Below are 12,015 nucleotides of genomic sequence, written 5' to 3'. Positions count from 1 at the left end.
ACATATGCTAACCTGAACTTTCCTGGTGCTAATGCAAACTTTGATATGACTGAAAACACTAGGTGCTGAATCAGAACCCACCTAAATTTTACTCTATCAAATCTAAGTGCAGTCTTTTAACTCTGTAAATGACAATACTTTCGTTATGAAACCTGAGACCTCTGCTTTACCTCAATGTACCTGTATCCTTATTTTTCCTTTGTTCTCAGCTCACAGAGAGTGAACTGCTTGCTCCTGGGTTCTGCTCACAGCTAGAGCTAGTCAGTCACGTGGTCATACTGAACCGCACAGGCTGGGAAACATGGAGGGTCCATGGAATATTTGGTGAGTACCCTTCTTTCTCCCTCTAACATGTAGTTTTGCTTCTCATGTTTTGGGATCTCCAAAATGGAACTTCAGTTGAATGCCACTACAATTTACTTTGCAGAAGGGCTTGCAATTTACGTGATACATTCCCTGTTTTGCAAAATCAGGGTCTCTGAAGTGATTGCCGGGAATACTGATTCCATAGTGATGAGTCAGCTCAATTCAAACATGCTAATAGTAGTTTTCTCTAATTAAAAGTGATTAAATATCTTTTTGAAAAATGTTTTTTTATCATTTTTGAAAAAGACGGCACAAGCAGGGGAGGGGCAGAGAGAGGGAGACAGAGGATCCCAAGCCAGCTCTGTGCTAATAGCACAGAACCCGATGCAGGGCTCAAACTCATGAACCATGAGCTCATGACCTGAGCTGAAGTCGGATGCTTAACCGACTGAGCCACCCAGGTGTCCCAAAAGTGATGAAATATCTGCATGCTTGTTTGTATTTTTGAATTCTATGAATGTCATGTTACTTGTACAATTGGTGGGCCTAGTGGGGAGTGACAACAGCTATGAAAGAGGCACATGGCAGGAGGGAGAAATGAAAGAGAACATTGGGCCTCAGTGTTTGGAAGGTGTGGTCTTTGATAGGCCACGCCTCTGCCATCCACACTTGGCTTTGGAAGTTCCTCCCCTACTTAACAGTGAAGGTCTACATGGCACTCCACGTCGGAGCAGAGAGCTCCTGGCACGGTGGGCAGGCGGCTAAAGAATTATATCCTCTAACTTCTAAAACTAATGAGCACATTCATTTTTCTCTAACAAATAAGTCTAAGGGAAACACTGAACTTGACTTCCTTCACTCAGGAGTCCTCCTAGGACCCAGTCAGAACTCTTGATCTTGTCGTGTAAACAGGACTCTCTCCACAGCACTTCAGAGAGGTCACCACCATGTGGATCGTGGGGCCCTCGGGAATCGACAGGACCCATTCGCATTAGAGGCTGGAGGTCTGAAACTCAGGAGGGTGGCAATGTTTCCCCCCAAAGAACTTGACCTAGTGCTGATACAAGTTGATGTGAACGGTAGATGTGAGCCCACCAAGGGACGGCTGGGCTTTGTTAGTTTTTTAGAGCAGTGGGACCCAACCCTGGCTGCACAAAGAGTCACCTGAGGGAGATTTAGAGGAAACACTTGTTCTTGCCCAACCCCAAACACAACAGGCTTTGGTGATGGAATCATGGTGTGACTTCATCTCTGTTAGTCTCTGCTTCTTTACTAGTAAAGTCTCCCTAACAATACCTGCCCTGTCTACCTCAGAGACACGGGGCGGGTCATGTAAGTGAACAGCTTTGTGAAGCAATTTTCAAGTATTATGAAAATGTTAGTTATGTTTCAGTTTTTTAATCATGCTCCCTTGCAACCAAAGACTCCTTTTTATAACAAAGACCATGAAATATTTGGTGACCATGAAATACAGTGAAGCTATTTGGCCCCTTTGGGGCAGAGTCTCATGACTGTGGACTTATTAGGGCCTACTTAGGCAGTGATAAAGAGACTGGCCTCATAGTTATGGTCTCATAGGTAATTTGGAATTACCATGCTGTTTTCTTGGGCCAGCACGCACACAAACCTGGGCGCTATTTGAGAAAGAAACAGTTCGAAATCCCAGTAGATACAGTGAAACAATAAAATACAAGCTGAATTTAAAAAATACAATCTGACTTAAAGACAGTTGGGGTAAAAAGGCCTATTTGTAAAGAACATAAGAACTCAGCCAGGAAAAGATGTAGCACGGCACATAGATGCATGTGTGTATGCATGTGTATGTAGCCCCAACCCTTGACCTTCCCGTCTTTTCCTACAAGAAGGGTGGAGATGGAATATGGAAGGTCCTGTTTCTGTCCCAGATGTACCATTAATCACCCGTGTGACCTAAAGCAGCCCATTTTCAACTCCGTAGGCCTCCGGTGTTATTTGAGTCACTTTGAACTTTTTTCCCAGTCCTAAAACTCTATGGCTCGAAGCAGATTTCCTACAGTCATCCTGTAAATGATTTTAGATTTTTGTTGTGGCTACCTTTAAGACATGGGTAGGCAAACCATTGACCGAATTGACCAGAGTCCTTTCTTAGGAAATCAGCCCCCTCTCGTATCATTATTTCTGCGGGAAAATACGAGCTGTTCTCCAGCTACCGTAATGGATATACCATATGTTATAATCCTCAGCCAGTCAGTCAACAAAAGTCAGTGGTTGGGCCGCCCGTGCTGTGTGAGTGGTTCTTGGAAGTTAGATTCATTATTAGCCGCATTAACCCCGAGATGACTTCAACAGTGTCTCAAGCCCACCACCAGGTGAGGCAAAGAGGAGCACTTTTAGTTCCTTCACTCTGGGAGTTGATAGCATTGTTGGATATCGGAGAACCAGCACACTGGGGTTGTCTCTGCTCTTCATGATCTGACAAGAGATGTGAATCAGGCAACTCCATACCTCAAAGTCCCGTGTGCTTGATGAAATTGGAAATGTGGTGACTGAGAACACCAAGTTCTTCACCCAATCGTAACCAAGGCTACCGCAATGGCACCATAAGGCTTTGTGACTCTCTACAAGTTACTCAGCAAACTCACCCCAAGTTGTTGTAATTCTAGACCAACTTCCCCAAACTACCCAGCTACTAACAGCACTTCCCTTTTATGGTGAAAGGAATACAGGGTCTAGAAAAATCCCTTTGGAAAAACATATATTAATTTGACAAATATTTTTGAGTGTTTACAATGTGTCAGGCAGTGTTCTGGGCACGAGGGATACAGCTATGAACACAAACAACTTTGCTTCCTGGAGTTTATATTCTAGCTGTTAGAGGCTGACAAAAAAACATGCTGTTTAGACTCTTCTTCAGAACTTTAATTTTTGTTTTAAGTTTATTTACCTTTTGTAATCGCTACACCCAATATGAGGCTTGAACTCATGACCCTGTGATCAAGAATCACATGCTCAGGGCACCTGGGTGGCTCAGTCAGGTAAGTGTCCGACTTTGGCTCAGGTCATGATATCGAGATTTGCGCATTAAAGCCCTGCATCAGGTTCTCTGCTGTCAGCACAGAGCCCACTTCAGATCATCTTTCTCCCCCTCTGTCTCTGCCCCTCCCCTCTTGTGTTATCTCTCTTTCTCTCAAAAATAAGCATGAAAAGAGGCACCTAGGTGGCTCAGTCGATTAAGCGTCCAACTTCAACTCAGGTCATGATGTGACATCTGTGAGTCCGAGCCCTGCACCAGGCTCTGTGCTGACAGCTCAGAGCCTGGAGCCTGCTTCCGATTTGGGTCTCCCTTGCTCTCAGCTCCTCCTCCACTCACAGTCTATCTCTCAAAAATGAGTAAGTGTTAAAAAAATTTTTTTAAAGAAACATTAAAAAAAAGAGGGAGTCACATGTTCTTCCAATGGAGCCACCCAGGCGCCCCTTCAGATCTTTTAAATATACTCTTATCATGATCTTTCTTTAAAATATGGCACCCCAAAATTGAGCATAAACTTCAAGTATTCTAAAATGGAAGCTGGCTTTCCAGAGTGTAATGAAAGTGCATTTAAAAATGTTTTTCTTTTTTTTTTTTTTTTTTTTTTTTTTTTTTTTTTCAACGTTTATTTATTTTTGGGACAGAGAGACACAGAGCATGAACGGGGGAGGGGCAGAGAGAGAGGGAGACACAGAATCGGAAACAGGCTCCAGGCTCTGAGCCATCAGCCCAGAGCCCGACGCGGGGCTCGAACTCACGGACCGCGAAATCGTGACCTGGCTGAAGTCGGACGCTTAACCGACTGCGCCACCCAGGCGCCCCTGTTTATTCATTTTTAAGAGAGAGAGAGAAAGAGATAGAACATGAGCGGAGGAGGGGCAGAGAGAGAGGGAAACACAGAATCTGAAGCAGGCTCCAGGCTCTGAGCTGTCAGCACAGAGCCCGATGCGGGGCTCAAACCCACGAACCACGAGATCATCTGAGCCAAAGTTGGATGCTTAACTGACTGAGCCACCCAGGCGCCCCTGAAAGTTTATTTTAAACATTTATATTTACCTTTGTCAAAGGAGGAGGATCGGATCTATTTTATTTAACAGTTTTTGGCTCGATTTGTAACTCAAATATTTAGGCCTGCGGCCCATGGGGCCACTTGAACTATGGTCTCAGGACACACCAGTGTCAGAGGTGGGGGTGCTGATGAGAGTGTGGCCCCCTCACAAATCATTCCCTACTCTTGGCATCAATATTAGTAGGTTCAAGTTGTTTTTTCCAAACAAATCAACCACACGGTATAATTTTTGTTAGGTGTTTTCTGTTGCAGAAAACGAACCCGCACACATCAGCTTCTCTGGGTGCCTTTTCCCCCTCAACTGCTACCTGGATTCCTCACCCTTGTGTCTTTTCTCTCCCCCCCCCCCCCCCCCGCTGCCCCCAGCTGCTTCTCACTTGGGATTGCGGCTTGCTCACTGCTGCTCTGTGTTTGTCTCCCAAGGAGTATGTGCTTAGCATCCCCCAAGGCTTCCACCTGCCTGATTTGGTCCATACTTCTCAATTTACAACTTCAAGGACAAACTTCTAATCAGATCTTCTTGCCCCATTTTGGGAAAACTTGTTCATCCCAGGCCAGTTCACAGGCCAGTTTCCTGGTCCAGTCAATACATTTGGTGGGACATTGATAGATAGGCTGTGCTTTGTTGAGATGTGCAGCCTATCCAACCAGCTATTGTGGGAGAGGGTCATGTAGTGAACGCACAGTGGCCAAGGGCTGGCTCATCAGCAGGGCAGTGGGAGGGGGCACAGCAGACGCCAGGACAGTTCAGTGTGGTAGTTGTGGTGAGTCTCGGCAGCCTCCCTATCATATTTTCTTTTTTTTCATTAGTAAACTTTTTTTTTAATGTTTTATTTTTGAGAGAGAGAGGGACAGAACATGAGTGGGGGAGGGGCAGAGAGAGAGGGAGACACAGAATCCGAAGCAGGCTCCAGGCTCTGAGCTGTCAGCACAGAGCCTGACACGGGGCTCGAACTCACAGATCGCGAGATCAGGACCTGAGCCAAAGTTAGACTCTTAACCAACTGAGCCACCCAGGTGCCCCCTGCCTATCATATTTTCTACATATTCTTTTTTTTTTTTTTAAGTTTCTTTATTTTGAGAGAGACAGACACAGCACAAGATGGGGAGGGGCAGAGAGAGAGGGAGAAAGAGAATCCCAAGCAGGTTCTGCACTGTCAGTACAGAGCCTGACGTGGGGCTAGAACCCATGAATGATGAGATCATGACCTGAGCCGAAACCAAGAGTCAGATGCTTAACTGACTGAGCCCAGGTGCCCCCCCCCTTTTTCCCCTACATATTCTTCGAGAAAAGAGTTCATGTCCCTTGTAACCATGGTTCACCACCATAGTGGCTCAGTATTAGTGGAACACTGAGCACCAGTATGCTTTTCTTCTTCTCCCTGTGGCTGGTGGTGTAAGGATGATTAAATCTTCATTCACCAGGGGTTTTCCTCGCTTTTCTGAGATATACTGCTTCATCCACAAAAGAGGCATCATTCACTAAGCGGGGTGCAGACCCCAACTTGGTGAGGAGCTGGGAAAGGGCTACGTAAGGCACTAGCAAATGGGTGATGGCTTGGGTTCTGGGGTCCCGAGTGAGACCCGCTAGGGAGGAGGTTTATACATCTGAACTCAAGTTCTTAGAAAATGCCAAGGAAAAAGACTGAGAAAACAAGTCCAGGTGGTAAGTCAGAGCAAGGTCAAAAACAGGAGACAATTCAAGGATCAGGAACTGGGCAAAACTAGAACAGATGGAAGATGATGTCACAACCGCTGAGACCAGAGCCAAAGTGTCTGTGCTTGCTTTTAGGGACTCACCAGGTGGCACAGAGGGCGTGGGGCTGGCCTAAAGGCACACGGCGGAGGGGGACATTCAGGAAGAGACTGTTAGCTCCTACATTTACTCCTGGTCACATTCTTTTGTCTCCGGTCTCTGGAGGGTCATTCCAGTTCTCCTCCATCACCTCTGAACCTTTTACTTCTTGCTGCAATCATTTCTTCCTGCCGGTCTCAGAGGCTCCAATCTCTTTAATAGCCTGGAGTTGGGTGGGGCAATATGGCAAGCCTTTTAACCAGCTTGCTTTAAGGAATGCAGTCCTGAAGATGAATATAGCTGCTGCGTTGCAGGTCACTGAGGCTGTTCCCTTAGCAGGTGCAGCCTGGAGACCCAAGAACAGCAAGCTTTGTGTCTTCCCCAGGGAAACCCTGCTCCCCCATGATGCCACTCCTGGGAAGAGCGCCTTTGTCTTTAAGACTACTTGGTAATCTACCAAGTAGAGGTATTACCAAGGTCACTCACTATCACCTTGTGGTGTGATTCGCTCCCACACCATCTCAAGCACTCACACCCCATACTTCCGGTAGCGTAATGACAAGGTAACAAGTAATACCTTGACCACATACCTCCACACCTGCTGCACATCCTACACCTGTCCTACCAGTGCTGTCTAAACCAGACATAAGCACAGCTCTCTAGTCAAAGATGATGCCACCAATAATTCCAAATAGGAGAAAATCCCTTGAATTGTCTCCACTGACCCTGAGGTCATTAAAATGTCATTGTTCCTGGGGTGCCTGGATGGCTCAGTCGGTTGAGGGTCTAACTCTTGATTTCACCTCAGGGCATGATCTCACAGTTTGTGGGTTCGAGCCTCACATTGGACTCTGTGCTGACAGGGCAGAGCTTGCTTGGAATTCTTGGTCTCCCTCTCTCTCTGCCCCTCTCCTTCCTCTCTCTTTCTCTTTCAAAAATGGATAACTACACCTTAACAAAAATCATTGTTCCTGAGGAAAACTTTTTAAAGGTCAATCCACAGTTGTCCCACTTGCAAATGATCAAGACCGAACATTTATCTCTGCCTGAGACAGCTTTTCCTGCTACACAACTGAGGGCATCAGTGAGGTCACTGACCTAAAGATGACTTCCAAATGTGGGGGGAAGGGATTGTTATGAGAATCCCTGCTTGGAATGCACTTCCGAACGGTGGTCCAGTGTGCCTGAAATCTTAGTGTGGTGCATCGGAAGCAGTGAAAACACAATGGGCTTTTGTGGACTGGCACGGACCAGGCTCTCTCTTTTAGCTCCAACGGACAAATTGAACCTCCTGGAACAATTTAGGAGCTATCTCCGGTATCTACGTTGTATCTATTAAAACTATAATAAGGGCACCTGGGTGGCTCAGTCTTTTAAGCGTCCGACTCTTGATTTGGGGTCAGGTCATGACCTCAGAGTCCTGAGATCCAGCCCTGCACTGGGCTCTGTGCTGAATGTGGAGCCTGCTTAGGATTCTCTCTCTCTCTTTTTCTCTCTCTCTTCCCCTCTGTTCCTCCCCTACTCTCTCTCTCTCAAAAACAAAACAAAACCAACACTGTTTGTATAATAGAAACCTACTGTTGATAACATCAGCTATAACCTGAAGCAAACCCTCACCTTTCAGAACCAATACTTCCTCCCCGTGAAAAAATGTATTTTGCTGCTGCTTCTAAGATGCCACTGATTTGGTACTATTCCAGCAGCCCTAAACCCTGAAATGTTTACACTAGCTTAAAACACATGGTTTATAATGAACCGGCTGCCTCACCTGAAATTTCCTCCTGTGTGCTCAGTCGTGCCACGAAAGCAGGTGTTATCTTGGTCAAAGCTAATTCAAGAAGTATTTAAGCGTTGACCAGTGGCCTGAAGGCTGTTGGAGCCTCAAGGGAGCTGGTTCCTGAGTATACAGTGTGTGCAATGGGACAAATTTAAATGGCACAGATAAAATCTCTATCACAAAAGTGACCAGGTTACCACTGATTAGGAAAAGGAAGGCAAATTCATTTCTGCCACCAACCGACTGTGGTGACTTATCTCTTCATTAGCACAAACAGGTAGCAAGACTGCCCTTTAGCCTTCCAACCACTGGTATGAATGTAGAGTGTTCTGTGGTCCTTTAGAACTTATGCCCAGGGGTGCCAGCGTGGCTATCGGTTAAGCATCTGACTTCAACTCGGGTCATGGATTTAAGAGTTCGAGCCCTGCATCAGGTTCTCTGCTGTCAGCACAGAGCCTGCTTCAGATCCCTCTGTCTCCCTCTCTCTCTGCCCTTCCCCCACTTACACTCTCTCTTTCAAAAAAACAAAAAACAAAAAACAAAAAAAACCCCACAAAACTTAGGCCCACCCAGGCTTTTCTCCACCAGCCAACTGGTATTTCCTGAGTGCCTGTGGTGGGGGAGACACAGATATTAACAGACACGCTTGCCTTTTAAACGGGCAGTTCAACTGTTCTTCTTGCTCAAGTAACTCAGGATCTATAGTTATCCCATCTAACGTGCCATCAAAGAAGCTGCATGTTGAACGACACCGATGCACATCACACAGTCCTTTTGCTCTTGAACTCTCTAAAAAGTCTCCTTTCTCTGCACATCCAACCAAAAGAAATAGCTACCTGTAAATAGAGTACACATAGTGACAGTATGCATTCACATATCCCCCCCCCCCCATCTGTTATTTAGGAGCAAGGGATTTGGGAGTCAGAACTCAGTTCCCATTGTGACTATCACAGTAACTAAATGTGACCTTGGGAAAGTCTTTAAACTCTCTGGGTCTCGGTTTTCTCACCTCTAAAATGGGATTAATAATAGACATTACCTCCCCGGGTAGAGCTGAAAGGATAAAATGAGCTAATATTTGCAAATTTCTTAGCACAGGGAGTACAAAGTCGATAAATGGTAGATTTAACTTTTATTCTTTGATAATTACCTCAACCTTTATAAGTTTGCCAGGCAGTTATAATTATCCCTGCTGGATAGATGAGATTAACTTATCCAGGGTTCAGCAATTCATTAGCGGAAGTTCCAGGCCTTCAGATTCCAGGTCCCAGAGCGCCCCCCTCCCCCCCATACCCCATTACCCCCAGTCAGCCTTGTAGACTTTTATAGAATGGGCTGCACTGTCCAGCACAAGAAGAGAGTTCTCCTTGGTGAAGGTCAGTGCCACAGGATGGGAAAGACCATGGGTGATCATGGGCTTCAGGACTGGAAACTCCTCAGGTTTTCCTAAGCATAGGACAGCCTGACTAGAAGTATCTGCAACAATCACATTCCCCTGGTGATCAAAGGTCACCGCGGAGGCAGTTATTCTCGAGGGGAAAAAGAGGCTCAGCCCAAAGGTATCCACCTGGCCCACGAGCTGCATGCTTGGGCTGAACACCTTCACCGTGGTGCCGCAGGCTCCGGTCCCCAGGCCGGGAGGGTGCTCTAGGACTGCAATGGCCCCGGTGAGCCACGACACGGCCACCCCTCTGGGATTGCTCAGATGAACTTGCAACTTCTCGGTCCTCCTGAGGACCCCTTCTGGAAAGTCGACTTCCAGCAGGTGCAGGGACCCTGCCTCCGCATCCGTTACCACGACCCCATTCTGAGGGGTGGTCTCCACACCCCAAGGTAAGGAGAACTGGCCTCCAATGACAAGCTTGACCTGGCCAAAAAAATCAAACACTTTGATGGAGCGGTCGCCGGCGTCGGTGACAACCACATGACAGTCGTTGGTGACGGTGACATCAAGTGGGTACCTAATGTCCTGAGCGCCCTCCCCCTTCTCTCCAAACTGATGAGCACATCCTCCCCCGGAATCAAAGATCTTGACCCGCCTCCTGCCGTCGTGCGCCACCACGACCCGCCCGGTCTTGGGACACAGCGCCAGCCCCGTGGGGTTGACCAGGGTCCCCCAACCTCCGAAAACGTGGTGGCAGGTGAAGGCCCCGGGGGCGCTGGGGGCGGCGCGGTGGGCGGCGGGGGCTGGGCGGAGCGCCGAGCCCAGGAGCTCCAGGAGGTGAAGCACCGGCAGGCAGTCGCTGGTGTCGCAGCCCCGGCAGGCTCGGCGGCAGAAGGGGCACTCGAGGGCCAGCGTCCGCGGGTGCGCCAGCGCAGCCACGCAGGCCAGGCACACCACGTGGCCGCAGGGCAGGTTGCGCGGGCGCCGCTGCTGGCGGTGGCCGAACCTCTCAAAGCACACCTTGCACTCGAGCAGGCTGATCTCGGCCTCGCGCACGAGCTCCTGCAGCGCCGGCCCGCTCCCCGACGCCTCGGTCCCCATCGCGTTCCGGCTGCGCGGCCAGCCGGCGGGGACCGACGCTGCCGCGGCGCCGCGCTCGGTCACGGTCACGGGGCGGGGCGCTGGTCCTGACGTCGCCGGTCCAGCGCGCAGCCGCCGGGCCGCCGCCTGCTGTTCCCCCTGGTGGGCGCGCGCGGCACCGACTCGGGAGGGCCCTATCGTGGACGCTTAACCATTTAGCTGTAACCACCGCGCGTGGGCCGACCTGTCGCCTTCACGACAGTCGTGGGTGGGTCATCCCCACTTTACGCACGAGGAAGCACAGCTATTGAAGAGGCACGAGCGGGTGGCTCCCGATGACCCAGGCTGTAGGTGGCAGAGCAAGTGGAACACAGCCTTCCATCCTGGCACCCTGCACTTTCCAATCCGCAGCGCGGGGCGCTGGATCCCGGGGCTGGCCAGGCATGACGCGGGTCCCACAGCTCCGGGCGCTTGAGATCTGACTGGGACACACGCATGAGGGCATTTAAACTTCAAGGGGGTGAGGCCGGTGTGCCTGTTTCTTCTATCACACCTGTAGTGAAGTAGAAGCTTAGTGAATACTTGTAAAAGTGAATTCCTGTATGAACAAAGGAATGTTATAGGAAAATACAAGAAACCCGATCGGCGAGTTTCAGATCGGGGAACGATGGCTGGGAATGTCTTCCAGAGGAATACGAAATAAGAAAGCTGCTAATGAGGGGCGCCTGGGTGGTTCAGTTGGTAAGCAAGGGACTTTGATTTTGGTTCAGGTGGTGGTCTGCCGGGTGGGTGAGTTCGAGCCCTGGGTAGGGTCTGCACTGACAGCGCAGCCTGCTGGGGATTCACTCTCTGCCCCCACCTTTGCTTGCCTGTGCGCGTGCGCTCTCGCTTTAAAAATAAGTCAGGGGCGCCTGGGTGGCTCAGTGGGTTACGCGTCGGACTGAGACGCAAGTCATGATCTCACACTCCGTGAGTTTGAGCCCCGCGTCGGGCTCTGTGCTGACAGCTCAGAGCCTGGAGCCCGTTTCAGATTCTGTGTCTCCCTCTCTCTCTGTCCCTCCCCTGTTCACGCTCTGTCTCTGTCTCAAGAATAAATAAGCATTAAAAAAATTTTTTTTTAATAAGTAGGCAAACTAAAAAAAAAGAAAGAAAAAGGAAATAGCTGTTAGTCATAATCACTAGAGAACCTGATCAACGCCTACCTTCTTTTAAGTGGTTTACATAGATTACCTTATTTAAACCACATGACAATCCCATAAGGGCATGTTTTCCAGCCCCCCTCCCCCCTTTTCTGCAATAGAGTTCATAAAGGCTAAGTATCTTGCCCAGGGACACATGGCTAGCTAATGTCTGGGCTGGGATTTGAAGCCAGTTTGCACAGCCCACGCTCTTAACTATCCCAGAAATTCTCAAACTTGATAAATTTGGCACATGGTAAACACCTGAGTCTCATCTGGAGGTTTCTTTCATTCAGAGTGTGGTCTGGGCAGCTGGATTTTTTTTTTAATGTTCCAGGTGATTATAATGTACAGTCAAGTTTGAAAACCACTGCATTACAATCCCTTCACATCATCACCAGGTTCAATTCTTCCAACTT

The 12,015-nt window shown here is 48.6% G+C and overlaps 1 protein-coding gene across 1 annotated transcript; it reads right to left on the bottom strand.

Moving 5' to 3' along the window:
* Nucleotides 1-9,069: 9,069 nt before the first annotated feature.
* On the bottom strand, nt 9,070-11,152 carry NHLRC1 (NHL repeat containing E3 ubiquitin protein ligase 1). Its single transcript, XM_030314775.1, has one exon. The coding sequence runs from the start codon at nt 10,437-10,439 to the stop codon at nt 9,252-9,254; it is 1,188 nt and encodes a 395-aa protein (XP_030170635.1). The 5' UTR covers nt 10,440-11,152; the 3' UTR covers nt 9,070-9,251.
* Between the last annotated feature and the right edge of the window lie 863 nt (nt 11,153-12,015).

This window comes from Lynx canadensis, chromosome B2 (assembly GCF_007474595.2).
Source record: "Lynx canadensis isolate LIC74 chromosome B2, mLynCan4.pri.v2, whole genome shotgun sequence".
NCBI lineage: Eukaryota > Metazoa > Chordata > Mammalia > Carnivora > Felidae > Lynx > Lynx canadensis.
This window is presented reverse-complemented; position numbering and strand designations above follow the sequence as displayed.

Excerpts from the sequence above, each read along its gene's own strand:
- NHLRC1 (XM_030314775.1), bottom strand. The coding sequence starts at position 10,439 with ATGGGGACCGAGGCGTCGGGGAGCGGGCCGGCGCTGCAGGAGCTCGTG.